The 27,719-nt window shown below is 40.3% G+C and overlaps 2 protein-coding genes across 7 annotated transcripts in view; both read right to left on the bottom strand.

The window, feature by feature from the left end:
• Positions 1 to 696: 696 nt before the first annotated feature.
• On the bottom strand, positions 697 to 21,365 carry WDR47 (WD repeat domain 47). Of its 2 annotated transcripts, none has more exons than XM_031595837.2 (15): positions 21,108 to 21,365; positions 17,105 to 17,271; positions 15,569 to 15,652; positions 14,918 to 15,002; positions 12,482 to 13,284; positions 11,732 to 11,855; positions 9,253 to 9,431; positions 8,896 to 9,144; positions 8,214 to 8,289; positions 7,080 to 7,237; positions 5,347 to 5,516; positions 4,242 to 4,412; positions 3,663 to 3,794; positions 2,526 to 2,744; positions 697 to 2,067 (listed from the first exon to the last, which is right to left on the bottom strand). In XM_031595837.2, exons 2-15 carry the CDS (start codon positions 17,260 to 17,262, stop codon positions 1,925 to 1,927), a joined length of 2,751 nt encoding a protein of 916 aa, XP_031451697.1. In that variant the 5' UTR covers positions 17,263 to 17,271; positions 21,108 to 21,365; the 3' UTR covers positions 697 to 1,924. The 2 variants fall into 2 exon arrangements, with proteins under 2 accessions (XP_031451697.1, XP_031451696.2); XM_031595836.2 differs by lacking the exon at positions 21,108 to 21,365 and adding an exon at positions 20,296 to 20,597.
• Positions 21,366 to 24,391: 3,026 nt separating this feature from the next.
• CAMSAP2 (calmodulin regulated spectrin associated protein family member 2) overlaps positions 24,392 to 27,719 on the bottom strand; it is a 75,855-nt gene continuing 72,527 nt past the window's right edge. For 4 of the 5 annotated variants that reach the window (XM_090146182.1, XM_031595835.2, XM_090146183.1 and 1 more), the window contains one exon: positions 25,993 to 27,681. In XM_090146182.1, the coding sequence (XP_090002308.1) occupies positions 27,376 to 27,681 (306 nt within the window). In that variant the 3' untranslated portion in view covers positions 25,993 to 27,375. Of the gene's footprint in view, positions 27,682 to 27,719 lie in introns of all 5 variants that reach the window. The other variant, XM_031595834.2, reaches the window with a different exon arrangement.

The following is a 27,719-nucleotide window of genomic DNA, read 5'->3' as shown; positions in this document are numbered from 1 at the left end:
CTCAGGGCACAGAGAGCGGGCGGGGCGGGAAAGGCCGCGCGCCGTCGATCACCTCAGAGGCGGCTGCGCGCGGGCACCGCACAGCGGCAGCAATGCGGCGAGAGGCGGGAAAGCCGACCGCACAGCGAAACCGAGGCGGGGCTGCGGCGAGGCGGCAGGCAGCCGGCAGCTCTGACACGGCACGTGCGGGAGCTAAGCATCGAGTAAACCGTACACCGCTGCGAGACGCGACGCAGCAATTCTTACCCTGCTGTTACTCCAGTTACCGTTTCCCTTTCCCACGCTCAGCCCACCGCTTCAGCCTTCCGTAAATAAGATCCCCCTTCCGCCCCCAGCTCAGACGCACCAGGCGCTGTGCAGTGAATGCAAGCACAGGGCAGGTGCTCTCACCCGCGGACAACTCAAGACTCCCAGGACATCCAGGACACGAAGTGATGCATAACTGGGCACCCTGTAACACCACAGCTGTATTAATGCTCACCCAGCTCGCTTAGGAGCGAGGAAGCCGGTAGCTGCGAGCACTCCTCTAAAGCAGCATCAGCTCCTCCGTCTGTGTCAAAACAAATTCACACTCCTAGGCTGTTATTACTTACCCCACTACAATCAGGTTCTCAGAAACAGTACAAAGACCAAATTCTAAGCGTGCACCAGCTCTTGCCAAATAGTTCGAGGAGCACTGAGGAATTACATAAGAATCTCACGCAGATAAGGTAGCTGCAGGTGTTGGAGGTCTTTATTGAGATTATAGCACAGATACACTTCTATATTTACCTTTCCACTTTTATACGATAGTTAAAAATGCTTTGCTACAGTGCACGTATAATTTAGTAATCAAGAGAATCCAAAACTTAGCTGCAGTTCAAATAAATAACCTAATGCTTAAGGTTCAAATTTAAAAAGTAAAAGGAACTGTACAATATGAAAAAATATAACAATACATAAACATTCAAATCTAAAGTTCTGTAGAAATAAAACTAATTCCCCATACATAAACAGTGCAAGAAATAAAATTCAGATAAGCTTCTGAACTGGGAATTTAAATTACTTAATTCTTAAATTACCATGCAGACATAGCATTTTAAGCCATGCTGGTTTCTATTATAGTGTTAATGGTATCCCTTTTACTTTGAGAACTGATAGCCATTAAGTTCACTGTGACAACTGCTGCCAACCCACTCTCTTCTACAGTACATTATACACAGAGGTATTCTGTTGCATTCAGAAAGCAAAATATTTTATGTTTCTACAGAAAAAGAATTCACTATGCTACTGTTTTCCCCCCTCCAACATGTCAGCTTGTTGAAAACAATGTCATGTAGTAACAAGAGCAACATTTCCCCCCCAGATGAAGAGAAAGAAAAGACCATAATCAAGATGCGGTTACCACCTAATCACCTTTGAAGTTCAGAGTTCATTACTAAAAAAGTTGAAGTTGATGTTAAAAAGTCTGACCTCTTGATAAGAAGTGATGGATATAATAAATCTGAAAAAACAGTGGAATATCTTATGTGTACATGGGACTACTTCGATACTGACTGGAAGTGTTGATCAACTTAAGTTCCTCTATAAAATTTCATTGAGGCAAAAACCAAGGAATGCAATTAATACCAAACTGTAAACACATCATTCATGTTACTTAGAGTGCACATTGACAATGAAAGTTCTTCTCAAACTTTGGCAACAAGACTACAATAGGTCACAGCAGCATGAGTTCACATGGAAGACTGAAAGCACTGCAAAAGAATATACTAAAAACACCAAGACCTCCTAGAAACCAGAAAAATCTGTGACAAGTGTCTCTTTTCAACACACTCTCCTACTCAACTGCTGCTCTCTGAATGCCTAATTATTATTACTTGGTTTTTACAGTTCTGTAGTCTCAGGTCTCTGTGCTTTAGCTGCATAGGTTGCCTTTAGTTGCACTCTAGCCATTGTAGGTCCAAAGGGTTACAGTTCTGTCTGCTGACGATGACAAGAAGGAAAGATCTTGTGTATGCCATCTGCATTGAATAACTTTGTCCTTGTGCTCTCCTACCACCATAAGAGGAAGCTGCTTTGTGAGGTCTCCTACAGTAGAGGAACAGACATCATCAGTTATTTCATCAATTTATATTCTAGCTTTTTATGATTTAATAAAACTTACAGGTGCATTTCACCTTATGAAGCATACTGCACCTCTCAACCAGACAGAGAAACAGAAACACACACCATACATTCAACTTAACAGTCCAGGGAAAGATGCTAGGAAAAGGTATCTACATCTAAACTCTTCACAGTAATTATGACAATACTTATGCTTTTTTTAGGGCAAGTTTTTTTAAATGCTGTGCAAAAGCAAAGGCCAGCTCTTCAAGCAATAGGATTCAATAGTTTTTACTGTTATCAGCTCCCTACCCCTCACCAACATGATGACATTTCTAACACTTGAAATTCTATTCTTTTCTTTCAAACCAAAATATTATCTTTGATTCAATCTCTGTAAGAAAAACAAACTGAAAATTAACCTAGCATCTTTTGTATGTTACCTTGCAAGTCTGTCACCTTTATTTTCATATCATAAGATCCTGTGAGCAAGTAGTGAGCCCCTGGAGAGAAGCGCACAGAACGAACATCACTTGCATGAGGATGATAGCTTTGCACCATTCGCCCTCCTCGAATATCATACAACATGCAGCTGGAGTCCTCTTGTCCTGTAGCCAGGAGACGACCACTAGGATCAACAGCTACTGAGGCTACAGCACTTCCTACAGGAGAAAAATACAAACCGTTGTATTTAAGCAAATGACAAAATGGGAATGTTATCACTTGTAGCCAGCCAGGATCACGATGGTGATCACTGACAGAATGTGCGTCTGTCCAGGGTTTGCATCTTCAGGAAACTCCCCTGGTTTCTCTCCCTCTTTTGCAGTTGCAAAGGAGCTTCTCCTGGAAGTGTGTCCTACAAACACATTTCCATTGCATCACCCATTGCTGGTGGCCACCTGTGTGCAGGATTTGGCACCACGACATACGGACACACAACTATCAGAGAGCATCCAAAGGAGGGCTACAAATGTGGGGAATCCAGGTCTGGAGGACAAGACATATGAGAAGCAGCTGAGGTAGGCCCAGGGTTTTTTCAGCCGAGAGCAAAGGCTGAGTGGAGGCCTCATGGCAGCTGCAGCTCCTCACAGGGAGTAGAGGGGCAGTGCTAGTCTCTGCTTTCTGTGACAGCAACAGAGATAAAGGGAACAGTGTGGAGCTTCATCAGAGGAGGGTCAGGTGGGTGTCAAACAGGCTGCAGTGGTCACAGCCCCAAGTTGCTGGAGTTCAAAGAGTGTCTGGGACAATGCTCTCAAACATAGGGTTTGAGTTTTGGGTTGTCTCATGTGGAGCCAGGATTTGAGCTTGATCTTGTGGGTGTGTTCCACTCAAGATACTCTATGGTCCTATACAGAAATACAGAATGCTAGCTTACTTTTTTTGTCCTGAAACAGCTCATGTGTCTTGTGTTACTCTCAAATACTTTAGAGCACGTTTAAATTTCACAAGGCAAAACAGCCACCAATGTTTCAAGTGTTTGTTTATTTTTAAGGAAAGAAACATCAATGACACCCTCATGTTTTCTATTAAAGCCTCTGTTTTAATGCAAGAATGAGCAAAGGTGTGGAAGCAAATCTTACCTGTTCCATGAAACGTTGTTCCCACAACACGAACACAACTTGGTACTCTCAGATCCCAGAATCTTACAGTCTTGTCTTGGGATCCAGATGCGATCATCCAACCACTCCATGTATAAAGTGCTAAAATATGACCTGTGGAAACAAGGATTCAGCATATTTAGTCAAATAATGAAATGTTACGTTTCTGATGATATTTTTGCATTCAGAGATTACATGATGCTGAAGAAAATCTGCAGGTTTTGAAATAATAATATAAAGGAATACTCAGCATTGCACCTTTTCTGGAACAAAATATGCACTTCGTTAAATATTTAACAGAATTATATAACAGAATATTTAAAGAAAAAAAAACAAAACCCAACCAACCCATCAGCCACAAAGAAACCGACAAAAAAAGTGTCAAGCAAAAAAAATCTGAAAAAAAAAATCAAAAACAACTACCCTTCCCCACTATCACAGAGCAGTCTAGGGATAATTGAATTCTTGCTCACAGGAAAACACAAAGATGACATTTCAAGAACAATTGTTACATGGATCTAATATAGGCTTTCGAAATGCAAGATGGAAGTAAGAGCTTACCTGTGTGACCACTTAAAGCATGCAGACCTTGCCCTCTCTGACAGTCTGTTGTATATATATTACAGTCCCCTGCTCCAGCACTTATTAAGATAGCACCCCCACTTTCTGGTCCTTCCATAAAAGCAAGATCTCTGATTGTCCCATCATGCATGCTGAATTCCAAATCTGGCCCTGAAATAACAAAAGCAATAATAAAAAGCAAGAAGATGAGGCATACTTAGTTCAGCAGTCAGTGCTGCAGTCTTAAAGCAGGTAGTGACAACACAAGTTACTTCAGGCAATGGCAGTATATGATCTATTATAAATGTATACTTTCAATAGAATATTCCATTTGAGCTCAAGTAAAACCTTCAATAATGCTACTTTCACTGGATGTTGCTTGAGATTCCCACCATTCCTAAAGTGTAGCAAAAAAATATATGGAGATCATCTCCACAGCCAATTCCAGGCAAGATTTACATAGTACAATTATTTTTTTCTGTGGACTGTGGTGAAGTAACACAAACACAGAAAGGTTTTCTCTGCCAGGAAGAAAGGATAATTAAAACCCACACAAGACAAGTCAGCCTGAGTTCAAAATAAGACACAGCCATATTCAGAATATTGGTTGTAAGGGCAAGGCAAAGAAAATAGTATTTGTGTAAAAGAAATACCAGAGAGAATATAAATACAGAGAAAGAGATGACAACAGAACTAGGCAAGGAAAAGGGTAACTCAAATTGGAAATAAACTACTACTGGCAATTCTTACAGACCAGAGCTGGTAAGAACATTCAGCTATTTATCAGTATTTGAAAACAAATTTCAGATGGCAGCACAATGCCACAGAATCTCCAGATCAAGGACAAAATGAAAGCAAACAAACAAAAAACAACCCAAACATCCAAACTAAAATAAAACTCAAAGATACTCCCTAAACAATACCCTCAGTGTCCATTTTCTTAACAAGGAACACAGTGACAATAGATAGGAAAAGGGACTGCATTCACTCACTTATTAGAAAAGTTACAGCAAAACTTAAGTACATAACCTAAATAATTTAAATGGTCTTAAGTAGTGGATGAATAATCTAAAATTACTTATTTATACACACACACACACACTACCTGTTGCATTGCATGTTTCAGCATTAAAAGGCAGTACTTTCACATATTTATCATTAGAACCAGTAGCCAGCAACTGTCCGCAGGGACTCCAGGCCACACAGTAGATTGATCCTTTATGATGCTTATTCCTTTTGAAGCGAACTACTGGTTGCTTAGGAGTATTATAAGCACTGAAAAATAGCAAAGAAGGAAGTGTTTTCTTTTTATTTATAAGGAGAAATACGTACTCTGTAAATAATTGAAATTGTTTCCTACATGTTAACCCTGCTTGAGAAAGAAGCAGAAGAAAGTTGCTTTAAGAATCTTCTTTGTCCATTAAATAAAAAGCAGTAAGAAAAATAAAAACAGCCTTTCTAGCACCTATATATAAACCATACGTTCAAAGCAAAGAAACTAGAGCAGCTTTACACACAGCAGAAGTAAGAACAGTCCAATTTAAGTGGACTTAAATTCCCACTCTTTCAATTGAGGAATTCCCTACGTTATTTCTCTGCTCCCCTAGCAGGAAATAGTTCAGTGCTTAAAATACAGTATTGCTGTATCCAACATCAACATTCACTGCAGTAACATCAACAACAGAAACTCAGCAAATTTAATCACAGCTGAGGAATTTGAAAAACATACTGTAGACCTGATAAGAATATAACAGAGGAAAAAAAACCCCAACAAAACAAAAATCAGGATCACTCAGTTTGCATTCACAGAAATAGATTTTTTGCAAAAACCAACCACGTGTCTGGAGTCAGACTGTTACAAAGATTAAGAACGTGTTTAAAAACATTTCTTTGCTGACTTGAAAATCCCACGATGGAAAGTTTTTGGCACACTGAGCAAAGCAAAAGACCAGTTAAGAGGAACAAGTACATGTTCAAATGAATAAAGTCTCTGCATTCCTCTGATACCCATACACATTATGTCTTGTCTGAACAGATGCTTGCACTTCTCACAAGAGACCAATGCTGCGGAGTCAATCTAATCTTTCCCAATAGTTAGAACAGTAAGTTGTGTGAGGAGAGACTAATTAGTTGATAGTGAATTGCCTGTCCTACTAGAAACGCTGGCACTGTTTACCAACCAAGGAGAGAATATTTGGGCTTCAAGCCCAGCAAGTCAGTCTGCACAGACTATGAAACAGACTTAGCTGATATATTGTCAATAAGTATTTTAGAGTTCAACATCAAAGGCTTTTTGACTAGTTAACTACAAAGGCTACTTACTGATTTACTGTACTATGTTTAAGGGGAGAGAATGAATGGAAATATTCAGATTACCTACTGAACACTTTAAAAGCCTGAACATGAATCCTAAACTATGCGTACTTGTAGCTCCTTCTGAAACTGTCAAGTTTCAGATGTTTCCACTCTGCTCCAAGAAAATCATGTTATTGGTGCAGGGGCAAGGAGATGATTATTGAGATAATAATATTTACTTCTAGCAGAAAACCCCAAGGTATTAAAAGCAGACATTGAGGCCCACCCACTAAAGCAAAATAACACTTTTATAAGGAAAAGTTGTTGCATGGCAATGTATCTGGCATGTAATGGAAGAGCAAAAACTAGTTCACAAACACATAAATACTTCAGCAGATTTTGGTTTGGCAGTTCAAGATTGTAAAGAAGAAAAGATTGCACTATTTACAACAATAAAATAAGGGAATGAAACATACAGGTATCAGTAGCTACTGGAGAAAGAAATACTATCACACAGGAAAATAAAGTTACAATCTTTCTTACCTTGGGTCAATTACCTCTGGGTAGGCACACACTCGCAAGGTTTTAGAGTTGGAGCCAACAGCGTATAAACTCCCGCTGGGATGAAAGGCAACAGCTCTGACAGCTTGTGTGTCTTCTAGAGTATTAATGCAAATGAACTGCTTTTTTGATTTGTCATCCTACATAGAATGATGACAGTCAAATTAGGTTCTTAAAGCAAAACTAGATGTTGCAAAGTGGACTTGATTGTTGAAATAACGGTTATAAGTTACTCTGAAAAATGTATTAAAAAGCAGCAGCACCAGACTAAATTCAGAGTTTGGAAAAACAATGTTTATTCCTGGCCAGTGAATGACATTCTTCAGAAAATTCCTTACTACAATTCACTCCTAAGCTAACATTAGATTAACATTTCTCATCCTCCCCCCAGGACACCAACAACTATCTTCCTTAACAGCCCAACTCTGAAGTCTGGTATTACAATTAATTTCTACAAATACACATCTAATCCAGGTGAAACTCGTAAGGGGAACAAAGCTACCAACTGAGCTGCTGCTCAGAACTACTTGTGCCATATTTTAACATTTGACATCTAGAGTACCGTGACCAGTGCTTGGTTCCACTAAGATGACCAAGGGAGTGGAGCTTTCCTTGTGCAAAGAGAGACTGAGGGGGTTGGGACTGCTCCAGGAGAGAAGGGCTGGAAAGAGACTGGGGTCAGTGGACTTAATGAGTATAAAAACCTGACAGGAGGAGTAAAGAAGACAGAGAAGTGGTACCCAGCACAGGACAAGAGGCAATGGGCACGAATAGAAATATAGCAAGTTACACTTAACTATTTCTGTTGTTTTAAACAGAACACACAGAGTGGTCAAGCATGGAAACAGGCTGCCTACAGCGGCTGTAGAGTCTTAATGCTTTTCAATACATAAAACCCCACTGAGACTGGCCCTGAGCAATCTACTGCTACTGAACTTTCCTTGAGCAGTTGTTGTGGACTTGTTTTTCAGAAGTCCCATCCACTCTCAATAATTCTGTGACACTAAGTATTACATTCAGTCTAACCATCTATTAACAATGAGAGAATGTCACACTCAGGATAAAACACTGAATCTTGCAAAATCACACACTGTACGAGACAGTAAGAAAACTCACCTCATCACCTCTTGTCCTATTTAGATTCCCTGAGGAGTCCTCCAACTGTGGCTGAGTGACAGCATGTTCTGACACACTGTTTTGATTTGATTAAGAGTTGAAATGCACAACAAAAAAAAAGGGAGATTTGTTTGTAAGCATTTCTGGACTAAAGCTGCAGTCATACCGAGAACTTACATTACATGCCTAACTCCTTATCATTAAATTATTATTTTTACAAGAGGTTGTCATTTTTTGGGCAGCTCCAGGCATCAAACAAGTCAAAAATTAAAGAAATAAAATATTTTCTTTAATGTTACAACACATATGTGGCAAAATAGTTTCTGCTGTTAGGTTGGCATTCATTTTACACAGGAAATCCAGTAGCCACCCCAATTATTTTGTATTTCAGAAGCTTAATAAAATTACAAAATAAACAGAAATTACACAAATTATACGGAATAAGAGGTCTGAAATAAAAATTAAACATAAAATAGAAGCCATCACAAATAACCACCATTTCTCCTATGTCAAGAATTTATTTTAAAATTCGTGTAAAAATATCTAGACAATAGGTCATGAACCATATACCCCCAACTCAAATAACAAATCTGTTTGGTATTGAGAAGTAAATACAAGCTGCTATTCCCACAGTGCTAAGACAAGGGAATTTCCAGTCTTAAGCAGGTATCAAATAACTTACATTTGATTCCCCTGCACAGGCGACTCTTCAGGAAAGGGTATCTGATTAGCTGATCCACGCTTTCGAGGAGTGCTTGTGTTAACACTTTGGCCATCAGTTGGCATCCTCTGAGGAGCATCTGATGTAACATTACTTGCTAGACTGGTAGATGCATTCCCTTTGCTCCCATTGCATTGCTGGCTAAGTGTCTGCACATCATTTCCAAGACTGTCCATACCTATATTTAATTCTCCTAGCTTCTGGATAGACCTAATTAAAAAACAAACAAACAGAAAACAAATCTAGGTTAACATGCAAACTTGCAGAGTTATGCGAGTGGCTAGAGAGAAAAGGAGAAGAGTAACAGATATCCCCAACCTGTTAAGAAACTGCTCAGTAAGATTCTGTTGTTGGTCAGCTCCATCTTCTTGATTTACACCACCTTCCAGCAACATCTGCTGATATAACTGCCGCTGTTGCTCTTTTTGTTCTAAGTGCTGCTGGTAACGTAGCCTTTGTCTGTAGTATTCTTGAAACTGCTCTGTTGAATCACGAAGCTTAGAAAAAATAAGAATAGTTACTTGTAGTATTTAAGCTAAACACTCACCCTCTGGTTCACTAGTTCATTACAGGCATCAAAAGGTCAGCAGCACTTTCATTTTCCCTAAAACTAAATACAATTTCCTTACTAACTAAGGAAATCACTGCCATACCGTGTTGTTAGTGTTGGAGTACTGCTCTTGTGCTTATTTCAGGACAAGACTGCTCTTGCCCATAAAACTTCCAAAGTACTAATTAACATCAAAACAAACAGGTCATCAAAAGGTGAAAATAAAAGAAAAATTACTAAACAAGCTACATTCCAAATTCCAATTCATATTTTCAATTTCATTTCAGTATTTTCTGCTGTGTTGATACCTCTCTGCAATCAGTCTGCAGAACAGATTTCTATCTCCCAGCGATCAACATTAAAAAAAATAGGATGTAGCATCTCTAGGCAAAACAAATACTTCAGCTTCCTTTTACACTGCCTCTTCACATTTATGTAGTCTCTTTAGCTTCCCCCACTACTCCCTGCCTTCTGCACTCACTGCCTGCCACTAGCTCCCAAGGACTTCCTGCCTTCTGCACTCCCTCCCTCTATTGCTAGCTCCAAATGTCACCATCAAAACCAGCTGAGAACAAGTTCAAAAAGAACAGTGAAACACACAAAGCCAAAAGCACTTCAGTCCAAGACCTAAGTATTAACAACATGCATTTTCTGAAAAGTAAAACAATATTTTTACCAACTGAAAGAAAAAAAAAAAGTAGTAGTAGCAGTAGGCAAAAAAGTTCCTCATACTTGTTAGGTTTCCTCAAAATGAGAACTTGGAAATTATCTTTGAAAGCTTAAGAAGCATTCCAACTATTTCAAATACATGGCCCATTTCCAAATTGCTGAGTTAGCATCCTTGCAAACAACAGGTGTACTCTGGACCATATTTTTTTTCATAACTAATACTTATTTGCTGCAATTGGATCAAATTCCTGGATCCTTTAGTCTGGGTGACAATGATATAGAATCCAAAACCTAAACATGTTGTATAAATGCTCTATAGTATAAAACCTGACTTTTAAAATCAATCTTTCCAAGAACAACACAAATAAGAACTAAGGAGACTTGAAAGAATTTCTTATTCACACAGATAAACACACAGCAATAATACATGCAAAACCAAACGTGAAGAAACTGGACTGGATATTACTTTGTTTTTCATTTGTGTATAACAGCCCAGCCAACATCTTCACCTACAAAGTAACATCTGCTGCCTTCATTCTCCCCCATAAACTCTGCCATAGTTTTCTGACTTTTGAGGACTGCTCTGCCATGTGCCTAGCTAAGCTCTTTCCTCTCTCCCTTTCCTTATTCCCAGCCCATATACATAACGTCACTGCAGCAAAGAGGTTACTCAACAAAGTCCTTGAGTGGAGCCAAGTCCTCACATTTAGAGGATTCTGTTAATCCCCTCACAGCCCCATTGCCCCACTCAATCACCCAGAGTCTACACTAAACTAGCCCTGTTAAGACTAGACTGGTTTTCAGTAGCGTGGAGATGTCAAAAGTTTACTTAAGGAAATTAAACTGGAGTCTACAAACCAAACAACGTACTTGATGTTATTTCTTCACTCAAACACTTAGTACAAATGTTCAGGTAAGAATACATTGTTACTGAACTAAGAGGCAGATATTTAGAATTGTGGAAAGCAAAAAGAATGGATGACTGTTCATCCCTACCTACTAAACTGCTATATCACCTTCCCCATATTGCCACTATAGGATGGGAAAAAAGTCATGGCTTTCAAGCTGTTTTTTTTTTTAAAAAAAAAGGTTATGCTACTGGATTCTGGATGGCAAAGATACATTTAGTAGGGATTTATTTGATATTCATTACTCTGTGCTCTAGACTAATTACATACCATGGCCCCTGAAACTTGACACTAACACCAACACTGCAAGCTACCTTCTAGATTCCTGGCTAAAACACTAAAAGGTTTCTTAAGCATTGTTTAATCTAACATTGCTGACTTAGAGCTCTACAAAATTTAAGTTACACGCAATAGTTTATCAATGTGAGAATTCATATTCATTGGGTGCACTACAGACTTAACTGACAGCAGAATGTTTTACAATGAAAAAAAGAAGTGTCTTATATAAGATGCAACATTGTAATTTAATGTGTTAACATCTCATAAAAAAGCCACCAAGACTGAAAACAAGTTACTGTCACGCACGAAGTTCTCAACACAAAAAGCAAATTATGAACATATCAGAACACAGCTCCAAAAGCTTCATTATTTTTCAATAAACAGCCAGTACCTCATTTTTCTCTTGTTTGGCCGATCCCTGACTCTGTGCTCCAGTGACTGGCTCATTTTCTGGAACTAAACTCTGGGACAATGCCTCGCTGCCAATGGGATGCTGTGGCTCCACAGGAGTATCACTTCTCGCAGCAACATGAAAAAGAAGTGTAATTGAGAAAAGATAGGAGTAGTAAGAATTAAGAAGTAATTCTGGTAAGAATTAAGAAGTAACATTCTAGAGTAAGAGCTACAGGAGTTAAGCAATCTATAAACTCCAGCTATGAAGATGATGGTAAAGCCAAACATTAAACCAGATCATTCAGAAATGGCAATAACTCTTTTCAAGATAAACATTGAGTATATTTAGTTATTTGCAGTATCATGACCCAAGTTTACAGACAATGAGAATGGAATAACAAAGATGGAGTTACAGCTATCTCACAAACAGCATATATTTATCAGTGAGGAAAAAATTCAAAATATTGAACACAACCTTTATTACATAATCAGAACATAAATTTGTATTTATGCTTCAAGTTTCTGTACATTGAAGCTTCAAGAAAATCCAGCCTGAACCCCAAAAGGCTCACAACCAAATATGAAAATCTGATTTTAATCATAAATGCACGAGGAATAAAAATCCTTGCCTACAGAGTTTTACTTAACCAGCCGTTAAACAACCAAGGTAAGTTTCAACATTACACTTATGTCCAGAAATACGATGCATGTAATTTTAACCTAAGTAAAAAACTGCAGTTGCACTTACCGCTCAGGTGACTCCTCAAAAATGCTGTGGCACTCAGTATTCTCCAGCATAAGACTTCGGCTGAGATTCTGTACTCCAGGATAATGGAAATTAGCAAAGGAGTGCGACATGGGAGAAGTTTTGGTCCCGAGGTCTGTGATGCGCTTCTCATGATTTGTTAACCCGCAGGACAGCCCGTCTAAGGCAGGGTTTAAGGAGCGGGTCATGTAAGCATCAGCTGACTGAGGCCGCCTCATTGGGGATGATGGGTATGGAGAAAGTTTGCTAATAAGAGGTGTCAAAAGATCAGCATATGCAGCTTTTGTAGGCTTGAGGAGTTTATCAACATGAATATTAAGCATCTTTTGTTCAAAAGCACAAGAAAAAACAGTAGCTGGCAGGTTCTGTAGCCACGATAATAAGCTAAGGTCCAAATCATCACACCCATTACCACATAAGAGATCGATGCCCAGCAATACTTCACTTTCTGTAATTTCTTCTCCTGTTGCTTTGCTCTGACAGAATTCCACACAACATTCATAAAGCAATCCCTTCATTACAAGCTGAAATAAACGATTGTTACTTGCTTTGAAACCAGCCTCGCTCAGTTTCCTATCAGCGGGAATGAACTCTGCCACCATGACACAAGCTTCTTCAAAGCAGTGTACCCGGGCTGTGCTGGGATTCCAGTCTTTGAATTCTGCATGGTTGGTCAAGCGAGGCAACGTGAGCAGCAAGCAGAGTTTGCTGTAGTCTTCCTTCGAGGGGCAATATTCTTCTAACGCATGTAGGCACTGCACGGCCTCTCGCATTGTGAATTCCAGCTACAGAAATATTCAAATCAACAGAGTAGCTCAGAGTACATGTGTTTCTATAGTTAGCAGAAGAAGAATGTGCAGTGGCAGGATTTTTCCACTACATTCTTTTATTAATATTACTGTTTCTATTTTAGCAAAATAGCATACAATATTTGAAGTCCAAAACTGCTGATGCAAATGCACTTACAAAGTCAAATTCCTGGATGTTCATACTTCCTGAAATCTCCGCCTTCTGCCCCATTCCTACTCTTATTTTTTACAGAACTTTCACATCACCGCAGATTTTGCAGGCTTAAAACTTCACATCTGCAGCTAAATAGCTTCAATTCTACTGTAGTACAGAAGGTTACTTCCATTCTCAGGGCCAACTCTATATACATATATTTTTCCCCCCCTAAGTCTATGGAAAGCTATCAGCATAAATTATAAAAAGTGGCATATTTCTCTAGTTTTCAGTTATTAGCAAATTTAATTTGTTTTTTATATTAATGTTTTCTGTTTTCCAATCAGGAAAACACTAAAAGAAGTTAAAAAAAAAAGTTAACCTCTACAGATAACACATGAATAGATGGCTTTTAGTAGAAAGCCTGTTGAAACTAAAAGTCAGAAAAACATGTTAAATACACCTAGCTTAATATCTTTAGTTTAAAAGATTCTTTAAAAAAAAAAAAAAAAAAATCAATAAAATCCTACCTCTGTTCCCTAGCACATTCTCAATGTAGAAGCCGTTCACCCACAAATGCTTACACATCTGGTAACATTCAGCACAAAAATAAGAAATGGATTTGACTATCTTCTCCTATACCATTATCTAATAATTGTGTACAGACAGACTGATTACAGAAGCGTGCGATCCCTTTACAGCACGCACGTCAAGCTTTGTCCACACTGTCAAGAAAAGACTCTGTAGTATATGTAGTGAGACAGAGAATTCAAGTTAATTCATTCTCAAAACAAAATCAGTTGTCTGACAACTACTGGAATCCTTTTTTTTTTATTTTATTTTTCTAACACCTTTGTGTTAGAACATTACTACTCCTGTATTACTAACGCAAATGAGAAACTCTGATTAAGTCCACAGTCAGCACGCCTTTTCTGTCACTTGGATTTGCCGTTCATGTCTCCATACTGAAAATCTAAGTTCACAGCTCCTTCTGTTTGCTTATTTAATTCAATCAGTCCTTTGTGACTGCATCTGTTGCCATCAAAGGAACAACAGCATCTTTTCTCTTTAAAAGCAACAGAAAAGAAGGTTAAGATCATTTTCATCTCTCATTTGGACCTGACTCCGACAATAAATTTCCCTGATTATCAGGCTTCCTTCAGAGCCATCCTGAAAAAGAGCACTGTTCTTTAGCATAATGGCCTAAAGTAAATTTCAAGACCACAAAGATGACATATGGTCACTGATCTATACTGCCACGTTTCAAGCAACCCTTGCATATAAAATTCTATTTGAGACCTGAGGATCACATTTGCTTCCAAAGGACACCAATTAGTTTGTCCATTATTTATGAAACCATTTGGTAATAGACAGAATTTGGGTATTTGGTCTGGGAGCATTTGTTTTTCTTTTTATTAGACAATGTGAATAAGTTTCTTGCCAATAAAAAATTCCCCAAACAAAGACAGATCTTACATGCTGAGGCTCGTCTTCTGCTGACATTGCATTGTTTACACATAAGGCTTCCAAGAACTTCTGCTTCATAATTATGTAACGAAATCTGCAGGCAAGTAGTGAAATATTACCCATCTTGATCCAGTAGTTCAATATTCTTTTAGAGACATGCAATGTATTCTAGAGCTATTTTTTGAGTTAGGGATAGAAATGACTGTGTTAAGAAACTCTGATCAAAGTTTAACAGAGTGGTAACCACAACATTTTAGGAGGACATGTTCTTCTTCAATCACTGCTTTCAAAAATAACACATTAAAAATATTTGAAGGGTCATTAGGGGATAAAAAAAAGTATAGCAAGGACACTTGTTTCTTAAATAAAAACACATCCAAACGTAAAAGAACAGTTCAACATGCAGCACTGCATTCCTAAGACGTAAAGCAAATGAAATTACACCTTCTGTGCACATGGCTTTTCAACTTCAAGTATAAATAACACAGTCACATGCAATTAGGAACTGTATACAGGACACATACACACACACACAAAACAGTGAAAAAAAGTGAAAACTACTATTTCCATAAGGAATATTTAATTTCTTGTATTTTTCACAACCACTCCCAAGAACAATGTAACTCATACATGGAGACAGAGACATATATTCTATTCTACCTTTTCTTGTCGAATTTTTCCATACATTCGAGAGGCTGAATAAATTGAAGAACCTCATCCCACTGACCATCAAGAATCAACTGCCTAATAAGAGAAAAACAACAACACTGCTTTCATTTCACCAGACAAGCACATGTTCCTTCCTTCTAAGCGAGCAGCTTAGAAAGCTATACACTTAAATGACAGCTGGATATTTAAACATAAAACAGGTGATCAATCTGTTTAGAAAAATTAATGCTTTGAATATATGTTAAAATGACTGATACAGTAAAACACAAATCTCAGTATTGTGTAAAAAAAAAAAATTCATGCAGGTACAAATACAGATGCTTTTAAAGACATATCAATGAAGATGAAACGGTCCTGTGTTTCCTGCTTTACTTGTAATTCTTATCAAGTATTCTTCAAGCAAGAGATTTTAATTAAATACATTTATTCAAGAAAGACACTGCTGAATTGAAACGGACTTAAAAATATGTAATTTTAACTGTATAAATACTGTTTGACCTATTCTTATACAAAGAGGTGCAGAGCACCAATAGTAACAATGTAAAAGCAACAGCTTGGAAATAACTATGCTATGTGAATAGCGTGCTATGTTGCACAAGGCCCAGTGCACACCATACTCCCTAAAAGTCCAGTTCTAGAAGGAAAGGCTGCATTCCTCATTAGCTGCATAGTCTGAGTTAACTAAGAATGAAACAAACGAGTATTACTACTAATTTCAATCTCTTTAGTTCTTTCATTTTATCCCAGTACCTGTAGTCTCACTGAAAGAGAAGCTACATGAGAAAATCTGGTCAGTAATTTATGTTTTACACATAAAGAATAACCAGATAAATTATTTCCTCATGTTTGCACAAAGTTATTAAATACCTACATGGTATTTCATGTCATAGGAGATGCAATGCTGAAGAATTACAGTGCATTTACTGTAACTGCTTTTAATAATTCAGAGGACAGTATAACGAATAGAAAATGACACAAACTTCCATGCCTCGATGACCGCAGGTACCTCATCCCAGATCTCAGTACTAGCAGACTGTAAGAATATTTTATTTGTATCTGGAACCAATCAAGAACATGCTCATTTCCACGTGACATAATAAGCAGATAATAACAGATCACTGCTGCTAGAAGATCTTGTTCTCCCATCTCCTGCTCAGGTGCTTTGCCCAACTTAGCCCTTGCTGACACTGACATGTGTCAAGACTCCTTCCCACTTTATATTCATTAGCATGCCAGGAAAATAACTAAGTCAAAATGAATGAACAAGAATGTGAATAAACAAGAAAACAAACAAACCTAACTCTAAAGCCTATGTGGATGCTTAGTCATTTACATTAAGTAGTTCATTGAAGTAATTTGTTAACTTCAGAGATGAAACACAGAACAGGGCTGGACCACACAACTGGGATAAGGAAGCAGAAGAACAAGACAACAACTCCCGTTTAGTGTCATGGAGCTGCCCATGGAATCATAGTCCAACAGTATCCTTTCACACACGTGGTACTGAAACACAGGAGAAAGGCCTACCTTAAGAACAGCATATCATCTGAAAACAGGCCATTAATGACCCCGCTTTCTTTCTCAAGCGCCAGCATACTGATATGAAGCTTCCTTGAGTTCAGAAAATCTAGTATCAGTTTAATTATTTCAGCTTCTTTAACATTCACTGTTTCTTCAGCCGTCATGATGGCAGCCTGAAAGGAAAGAGAGAATTTCAGCGATGATCAATATCTTTTTATGTTTGCTTAACAACTGTTGACTACTCAGATTTCTTCCATAGTTTTACAGGACAGAATACTGTAGCATTACAAAAATAAAAATCAACTTCCAAGTATTGTTTATTCAAGACGTCGTTTATAAGGCCTCAAGTACGACTAACACCGCACCTTTACATTTCTTCTCTATGAATAGATTGGGTCCAGAGAAAGCAGTCTACCAAGAAACCAATCCCACTGCAGTAGAAGCACTGTATGTGAAACTGCACCTCACTATTTGCCTTTCAGAGAAGTTCAAAGAGCATATGAATTTGCCAGCTATTATGTTCTATCTAGACATCTTACATATAAACTTAAAACCAGATTTGTTAGAAACACATGCAAAAAGTGAAGCACACTAAAAAGCACAGTGAGTTCACATCTCAGCCCCTTTTTTTTTGAAGCTGTAGATGGAGGTTTAACCAAAGCTTTCTATTATTCCTCTAAAAGGACACCTATTTCTGTCTGCATGCTTCATGAACTATGTAACTCTGCAAATCCAAGACAGCCCAATTCACCTGCTGACTGCTGGAGCCCCCCATTCACTCACCTGCCTCACCCAGCCCCTCCTCAACACCATTCCCTTCTGCCACTGGGGCAGCTCTGCCACCAGCTTGTGTCTGGGAGCAGCTCAGGCTGTGAGGAGCTCTCCAGCCACCCACTGGCACCACAGAAGGGCCAGGCACCAACTCAGTGCCTGCCTGCTCGCCTGGGAGGCACGGGGTACTACTGCTAATGTGTGGAACCAGCACAACCACACCTTCTGGCAGGAGCAAAGCTGTAAAATGACTTAAATGGATTACGAGAGCATACAAAAACAAGAAGCTGGTATCAGTGATGAGCCCCCAGCAGGAAGCCATATCCCCAGAAATGAGCTAAGCAGAATGAAAGCAATCAGAAAAACAAACGAACACACAGAGCAAAGCGTCCGCAGTAAGAAGTCACAATACCCTAATTACTCCCTAGAGATGAGAAGATACAAATACTCCAGTGAAACTGATAAACCAAGACTACTGAACTTTAAGCAATTAAAAAAAATAGGCATAAAGAAAGAGTTTTCTTGTTCATTTTCCTTATGATCACATGTCAACTTTTTTCCAATGAGGTTTTTGCCAGAACGTCTGATTGGGAACACATTTGACGATTGCAGCACAATTTATTCTGGAACACCAGAGACCTGGCTGTACCAGACACAAATAGCCTTCTTACAGCAGCTGGGTTTGACTCTCATTGCAGTCACTCAGTCACCTGCAATTTGGATGGGCTCTGGGCAGACACACCCAGAGACTGCGCACCCACTCCTGGCTGTAAAGTCAAGGGAAAAAAATTAAGATCTGGCTTGCAGAACATCTTTCCGCAGGAAAGCAAACAGATGGACAGACAACAGACAAACCTAGAGCCAGCACCTCTAGCAAAATGCTCTTTCCTCACATTTTAGCACCATTTTTATTTCCCCTTTTGGCAATCCGGTCAGGATTTTTGGTCCCAGAAAAAAAATTCAATTCCATCCTTATAGACCGGAGAAGAAATGAACACAAATTTAACTAGGAATTTAGCATTAACATCTTCATTCCTAGCCTCATCTAAAGCATTTGCATTTAGCTTTTACTTTGCTTTATTGCATTGGTGGTTACATGAAACAACTTACATGGCTTCCTTGGCAAACAATGAAGCTGAGCCAAACCTGTACTGAGCCTCACCATCAGGAAACCACCTGCACAGCTCAGGCTAATACTCTCTTTGAAGCAAGGAACACCCACATCCCAGCTTTCTCTGCTGCTGGATCCACTGGAATCTGCTCTGAACGGGAAGTCACCCTACAGACCTTCAAGATTACCTTCAATTATTTCCATAGGTTCTAAGACTTAAGTTCTTTTTCTTCGCTTATATTCCCCGCATAAATTGTATAAAGGATGATCAGCACCCCCCCATTTCATGTGGAATGAATAATGGCACCTTTGGCATCCCTGCTAAGAAAAGTCAAACGTGTAGTTTGGATGCTGATCCTCAAAAGAGAGTTTGAAATGTACCAGTAAGCTCATAAATCAGCAAGATTATGAAAACACCGCACATGTGGTGTCAGAGCAACATTCCTATCGGTCATGCAGATAGAAGAGAATGGTAAACCTACTGAAGAAGGTTCTTCACTTAATAGAAAGTTTTTTTTAGGTCTATGAGCCCAGACTTCCCTGCATTACGCTGTGAAAATAATCAGCAGTGCTGTAACACCATCATGACATCACAGCTATACATAGGGTTTACACACAACACTGAAGAAAATCAGCTTTTCTATCAATCAACGTGAACGTAATAATATAACTAAATAAAAATCAAACATCAGGGAAACTCAAGATTAGAGCTCAGCTGCATCTTTGGCCCATCCCACCGCACTGCTTTCTGCCAGCACATATGGCAACACAGCGTCACAATCTGATCAGCTCTAGCACTAATACTGAAGAACAACCAAAGCATAGCATTAACCTGAGGTATAAGTGATGGTAAAGGAGTATTAAAGCTTAAAATTTCAGTGTCCTCCTCTGACAAAGTACTTTTTTTTCTTACCCCATCTTGTCATAGCAGCCCATTCCAACATCTGTACCCCTTCCAAATCCCCATAACCATCTCCTAAGTAAACCAACATCAAGAAAAAACAAAAAATCCGACCAGCTTTCCTGCCGCTCAGCTGACACACCTCTTCTCTGCTTCCAAAGCACCAGATGCGCTTTAGAGCTCTGTGGAACGTAACCTGTCTACTCCTATGCTTCCCAGGGAGAGCTTTCACTCTTGCTCTGCTCTTACTCGTATTCTAAGCACAAACTAACTGCATCAAGCAGTGCTTTTTAAGGGATGTAAACAGGCATGTAAGTACACTACTTTGGGAGAATGCTTGTAAACTAGAAAATGATTCAGGGATAGTCTCTTAGTTACCCTTCTTAGAAGAAATTTAATTGCATCTGCACTCACGTGACAATTACAGCAAGGTGTGACGTTGTGAAATAGAAATGAGTCGTCAAACTCCCAAACGAGCATTACTTCTTTGTCTTCATCCCTCCCAAACGGGCCAGCAGCACACAGCGTGCCCTCACAGAGCCTGCCTGGGAATTCCGGTACTTCTTCCTCGCGTTTCTGGGCATTTCAGCACCGCAGAGCCAATGCCGGGGGGCGGCGTTCAGGCACACAGCGCTTCCACAACACAACGGAGAACACGAACGGCTCACAGAGCGAGCGAACGCGTTTTGACTACAGCGCACCTGCTCCGAGACCGCCTTTATTCGTCCCCACACGCGCCGCCAGGCGGACGCCCCTCAGCCGGCGGGCAGCGGCACGGCGCTCCGTCACGCAGCACGGGGCCGGGAGGGCGCTCCCCGAAAGGCGGCCCGGGGCGGGGGAGAACGGCCGGGACGCACGGCCAGGACCGCAGAGCGACCGCAGAGTGGCACCGGAGCCGCCCGCGCCTCCCGCCGGGCCGGGCCCGCGCCGCCGGGCTGACAGGGGCCGCCCGCCCCGCGGAGCCGCAACAAAGGGACGGCGGAACCGGGCGGCGCCGCGTCGACGCGCCCCGAAGCGAGGGAGGCGCGGCGGGCACCGCGCGGCACGGCACGGCGCGGCCACACGGTGGGAACGGGCCGCGGGGGGCGGCCGGCCCGCACCCAGCCGCGCTCGGCGGACCGCCGGGCAGCGCCCGTCCCGCAGCGCGGCCCCGAGGAGAAAGCCCGGCCCGGCCCGACCGGACTCCTCCGCCGCGCGGCTCCCGCCCTCCGTCCCGCCGCACTCACCTGGGGCCCGGCGGCCCGTCCGCGCGCCGGCTGCGGGGCGTGAGGAGAAGATGGCGGCAGGCCTCGCTGCGGGGCGGGCCCGGGGCCGCGCTCGGTCGGCCGGGGTCTCGCTGTCGCTCGGCGCTGCGGCCGCCGCCCGGCCTCACGGTCCGTCGCCGCCCGGCGTCCAGGACCCTCCCCGCGCCGGGGCGGAGTGCCCGTTCGCCGCCCGAGTGGAAGCGAGAAGGGACGGCCCGGCTGGGCGTCGCCGCGGGGGCGGGGAGCGGCTGGCGGCGGGGCGGGGCCGCGCTTTGTCGGCGGCGGGGCGAGCCCCCCTACCGCCCCCGGGCCGCGGCGGGTGGCGGCGGGGCCCGGCCGCGCGCCGAGGGAACAGCGGGTGGGGCGGGGTCGGGCGGCGGAGCCGCGGCTGCTGCGGCCGCAGGGCCGGCAAGTGCGGGCTCGTCCGCGTTCCCCGCCCAGCGCGGCGGCTCCGGGCGCGTCCCTGGGAGCGGCCCGCCCCGAGGCCTGCGGCGCCCGTCTGAGGGCTGCGGGACCCGCCTCGTCTTCGCCGAGGAGGTCGCGCGGCCGAGTGCCCGTCCGGAATTCCGCGTCCCTGCCCCCGCTCCGCAGCCCGGTGCCAGCTCCCTCCGGGGCCGAATCGGGGGAAAAATGTGCGTTCCTCATGAAACACCAGATGTACACATGCTGTATATGAGATACAAAGATGCATTTCCATTTGATTTCACATTCAGTTTAATGCATCTTCGTAATTCTCAGAAGGCAGTAGCTAAGACCTAATACGTGAACACTGACTGTGCTTTCTCTGTGTTCAGATATTGCACTGAGATGAGATTCAGCAAACCATATTAAAATGCCAGTGCTCCACATGGACAAAATCCTGGTACATATACAGCACTGCATGGGCAAGCCACGTTGAAATGGAGGATGACAGTCTTCTAATTGAGGAAGTAGAGACCTGATTCGCTTTTAATTACATGTGTGTGATGTGTGACAGGTTGTCAGGGAACAATCTGGATTCTCTCACACTGATGGCTAAAAATGCAAAGTAGCACAATGCATTGATTCAGCTTGCAAACTGCTTTGTTAAGAATCAGCTGAAGTGCAGCTGGGAAATGTCCTCATAATATTGTTCTCTTTCTTCTTTCCGAAAGGAACGCGCAGAGATGTCCTGCAGTCAGACCTATGAGGAGCAGCTTGGGCAAGGTGCCACCTGGCTGAGCAGCAGTGACTCCGCAGAGGATGAGCCAGGACTGGAAGCTGCCGGCTCCTTCTGCAGCACTGATGTCCCAGCACCGCATCCCAGAAAGCTGGCTGGGTTCTCCAGCTAAAACCCTGACCCCTCCCTTCTGCTGCAAAAGCTATCGCCTGTTGCTTGATTACATCCAGAGGCAAAGATTAATAGAAAATTTCATTTCTGTTGCCTAATAGAAGTGATGTAACAGCAGCAATGATAGAGGAAAAACAAGATGACTTGAAAACATTTGCAGAATGTACGTTTGGGTAAAAAATCATTTTAAACTTTAAGCTAACCAAGCAATGGCTGAGCACACACGATTTAAAATTTCATCTCAATTTCACAATGGCTTTACTGTGGTTTACCAATCTCTCACGCAGTAACTGTTTTCAGGGGAGGTCTGGAGATCAAATCTGTGAGACTCCACCTCTGGAGAGTAAGAGTTCTGGTATGAAAGAACGGTAAGGCTTCTCCCAAGTTAGAGACTCTAAAGGAATAATAAATTCTGAATTTAAAACTATTCTGTTTCCTACAGAGAATATAGGGCTCTTCTTCCCAGGGAAGCAGTAAAATCCTACAATCTTGAAAGAGATTTCCTGAACCAAGGATCTGCCCTCGGGGAGGGGGATGAACCATTACCATTACTTGATGTGCCTGCTTGAGCAGTTAATAATTCTGGAGAGAATTCGTAGAAGCATCCTATTGGAAAAGGGGAGATAGAAGCTCCTGTTCTTTGGTTGTTCAAAACTTTACTCTGGCACAGAAGGATATCTTTGGGGCAGCCTCAGCTTGCTTTGAACTCCCTAGTCATTAAAGCACAAGAAGGTGACTCCATGAATAGCAAAGCTGGGTGTGGGTTTTAAAGAGCTTGAAAATCAGGATTAGTAGAGCAGTTCTGCGCTGGCTAGTAACAAGGTGAAGCACTGCAGTCTGTTTCACACTGCCTTAGAGAAAAAAAAAGGGACTATTTTAGTGATATTGCAGGTGGCCACATACCATATCAACAGGACTAAGATACATTCTCGGAATGCTGACCTTGCACATTATCTGCCACCAGCATTCCACAGTTTGTGCAAAGCATCTTCAAGCTTTTTAGGGATTATAACAGACCCATTCAAATATTTACATTTTCTGTTATTTTCATATTCAAGTTTTAAAGTACATGCACATTTAACTCTGTATTTCTTTGTTCCCATCTGTTTGTAATGCTGTACAGGGAAGTGACTGAGCTGGCTGAAAAATAAGCAGTTTTGGGGGAAAGGAGGGAAAACTATTCATTTTGATCAGTTTTAAATACACTGCTAGAAGTCCTGGTATTGAATTTCCTATCTAAGCTGCCCTTAGAGTAGATCTGAATATTTAGACATTATGTCAGTTAGCACAATTCAGTTTGCCTGTTGGTGTTGCTGTGATGTCACATTCCATTTCAGCAAAGATCCTTGCTCTTGCACTGCAATCCAGCACAACACACACACAAAGGTAAAACTTAGGATGGAAAAAACTACTAATTAATGTATCAGAAAGGGAGGGCTTTTTTTTTTTTTTTAATACAATTTCTCTTCAGAATTGCAAAACTAACAAACACAACTTATTTCACACAACAAGTCCCTCTTTACTAGCTGTCTTGATCATCTTGCTCAAGATGAGATCATCTTGAAAACTTGCCCTTTCGAAGCAACCCTATTACACTGACCACTAAGTTTGTAAGTTTTTTAGTTTTTTTTTAAACACACAACCCTGTAGTTCAGTTAGTTCTATCAGTTGACTTGAAATTGTGGAACTCACCTCTGAAGAGAACAGGACAACTCTGTGTAGACTGCAAAAAGGTAACAAGAAGCCTAATTACTCATTAGCCTGGTTCAAATAACATTTAAAAGCTAAATTATATGTGAAAGACAGCAATACAAAAAGGAAAAATAATAATTTGCATACTCGCTAAAAATTCTACATTGCTGAAATACTATATGCAGAGAAAAATTAAGCATGAATGTAAACTTCATATAGTTTCCATTTTTGTTTAGGTGTAAACACGAGAACAAGTAAATACACGTTTGGTGCCATGCTTTTATTTAAATGAAAGGAAAAAACTACAACAGTACCACATAAGTAGCAATGACAATATTTTACAGCACAGCATTTGAAAAAATATGGAAGCTATGCTCCATAGAAGTGGACAAGTAAGCACACAATACACTGTACATTTTCCAACGTTGCCCATTAAATCAATTAAATAGCTGAATTTGGCTTTAAACAGCCAAATAATAAAAACTAACAGTCATCCTAAAATAAAATAAAATAAAAAAATCAGTAGCTGTTGTGACTGTTAGAATACGAAATTTTGCTCCAAAACCTAACATGATAGTTTGGCAATTCAGTCATAGCAACAATAGTAATACCCCTGATGAAAGCACCAGTGTGTTCTGAAAAGGTCAGTGATAAATACTGGCCTTCACGGAAAGCTTCCTTATAATTTTCATGTTTTCAATTTATTTTAATTTTTTTAATTTTTTTTTTTAAACATGATCCCAACCATAGACCCACTGTAATTAGAAAATTTGCAGGCTTAAAAAGGAAAAGCACATCTAGCTTCACTTTTCCTGTATTAAGTAAAACTTTATACTGCGAGCAATGAACTTTTCAGCTGCATTATTCACATTCTACTTTTAAACATTGCACAAATCTTTCACCTGTTGACAAGTGTAGATTTCTTTAATACATTCAGATATATCTAAAACGAACCAGACAACTCCTCTGTTGTGTACTTAAGCTCACTTTGATTAGATCGATGTGTGTCTTCACGGTGTTGCAAAATTACCAGCTAAATCATAATACACATTTTAGAAATGAAAATCCTCCCATTATTAAACTTCTTGTGAAGTCCTTCGACATGAGTAAGAGTTGATTCCAGCCTTCTGGTTTCTTCTATCAATGTATATTATACACAATTTCATACTGTTATTCAACATGTTCCTACAATGGTATTTGTAGGAACTGTCTAACAGGCAGAATGTGCAAACTCTCTTGCCCCCATTTAATATTATTTATAGCTATATACACAATATGTATACACTTGAAATATAAGAGTTACATATCCTGGTGATATACATGCAAGCAATAGGAATCTGCTAACCACAAATAATTTTGAGCCACAAACATATTAAACATATATTTTAAAGTGTTTTTTTTTTTCTTTTTTACAGATTTAACAAATATACATAAATATAAGAACATAAATTACAGTAAAACTGACAGCATTTTCGAGAAAATATTTGTAACCCAGATGCATTGATGCCTAAGGCTTCATAATAATTTTAAAAAGTACTGTTCTAAACTGTTTAATGGTATCTCATTCAGGTGCATCTTTATATAAGTAAATGAGTACATCATAGTAGTGAGGCATTGTTTCTCTCAAAGCACTTTAATGAGAGAAATATGAACTTAATTTTAGTGTCCCTATGAAAGAGGATGGAGTACACACTTATAGCACAACACTGTCTTATGTTAATGCAGGTGTCGCAACACTGAAACAGAACAGAATCACAAATCATTCAAGTCTTTTCCTGAGAATGAGATTTTTCCCCCAACAAATCCTCTGGTGTACACTATCAAAATAGCTACAGATTTAGGGGAGGTTTCAAGTTTGTGGTTTGGTTTTTGTTTTCTTTTTTTTTTTTTTTTTGTTCAGAACAGTGCTGTGCTAAAAGCAAATTATAAGAGAAACACTGAAACAGAAGAGTAATCTGTAAAATAATCAAACACTGTTTTGAAACAAAATGCAGCCCTTTGTAAATAATACTGAAATATGCTTAAAGTTTATTTTTGTAAATGGTTATACTTTCAATTTATTGAAATGTACCCTTAGGCCATTTCTGCCATATGTGTTTATAATTGTTAAGTGTCACAAGCCATCATCTGTTAGCACACATCAAGAAAAGAATTTACTAAGACACTGAAAATTCTGAAATCAATTGTCTATTCCCTGGAAAACTGATCTGAAGGCAGGAAGAATGAGCAGTGGCCTAAATCTTACAATCAGTAGGAATTAGATACGGTGCTTCCAAAAGATCTGTGTCTCAGTGTATTCTGTGATTCTTCTGAATATTTTTAGTGTTCTATCAGGCAAATATCAGCGATCTAGTCTTGATTGTTTTTCATGAGCTTTTATTCCTGTCATGGAGACACAGTAGCTGACTGTGTGCTCTTTCTTCATCTGCAACAATGCAAAATAATGCACAACTGCTTAAACTGGTTTAGAGTTCTGCCAAATCTTTTTGCTTGCATTTTAATAGGATTATGAACACACACGTAGTCAGTCATTAGATCTCAGATGGTAACTTCCTAGGACAGGAATAATTCCTTTATTCAACTACACCCTAACTTGCTAAATAATTTATTTGAAGGGAATTTTAAAACAACTCAAGGATTTTTGCTTTAGTGTTTAGTCTATAAGCAAATCAGTACTATTTAATTAAAACAGAATTCTAATTACTTAGGAGAATGAGCTGATTTTATTACAGTACTCAATAAGGATTTTGCAGAACAGACTCATTCAGCTGTTTTTCTGTAACATACACCATTGTAGAGTCTTTAGTGTAAGAGTCAATAAGCAAAGTTCCATGGTACTAAGGATATTAGGAAGTATTTCTCTCTCTTAAGAGAGAAAACAATTTCAAGACAAGCACAAATACAAACATGTAAGGCAACGGATGTAAAAAAAAAATGTAGTTTGATTCACTAAAGATGAACATTCAGTGCTTCAGTGTATCCAAACAAAATACAGAGCGTACTCTGTATGTTGTATTAGCACATACAGATCTCCACACAAGTCAAACATTTCCATAATCACTCATTAAGCGACAATCTTCTGCACTCCTAAACACTGTGTTTACATTCCAGTTGGACATGATAATACAACTTTGTGTCCAGTTTTAAGTTCTAAGAGTCTTGTTGGCAACTAGAGATCTATTTCCTATAGGCAGTAAAGATGAAGTGCAAGTTTATCATAATTGTCTGAAGCAGAATTTCTCTCATCTACTATGCCTTGGTGGGTAAAAGTTTCTTCGGAGTTACCGGTCTCTTGGTTTGCCACAAATGGCTGTGAATGGTAATTGCATCAACACTGGCAGACAAAGTTTTAGCAGGTATGTGGCTAAACTGCTTCCTGTCGGAGTTGTATTTATATAGTCCCTCAATCATTTTCTTTGTGATAGATTTGGGACCTATCCCTGTTAATTTATTTATTTCTTCAGTATCGGGGCAGTATGTATACAGAGATCTGAACTGGCAGCCTGAATCCCGGAACAAGATTAAGAAATTATTGGCATCAGACTTCTCCATTTCCTTTAAAAAAAAAAAAAAGAAAAAGATTCACAATTTGA

This window comes from Phasianus colchicus, chromosome 9, assembly GCF_987193195.1.
Source record: "Phasianus colchicus chromosome 9, bPhaCol1.hap1.1, whole genome shotgun sequence".
NCBI lineage: Eukaryota > Metazoa > Chordata > Aves > Galliformes > Phasianidae > Phasianus > Phasianus colchicus.
The sequence above is the reverse complement of the archived record's forward strand: the minus strand, read 5'-3'. Positions and strand labels throughout refer to the sequence as shown.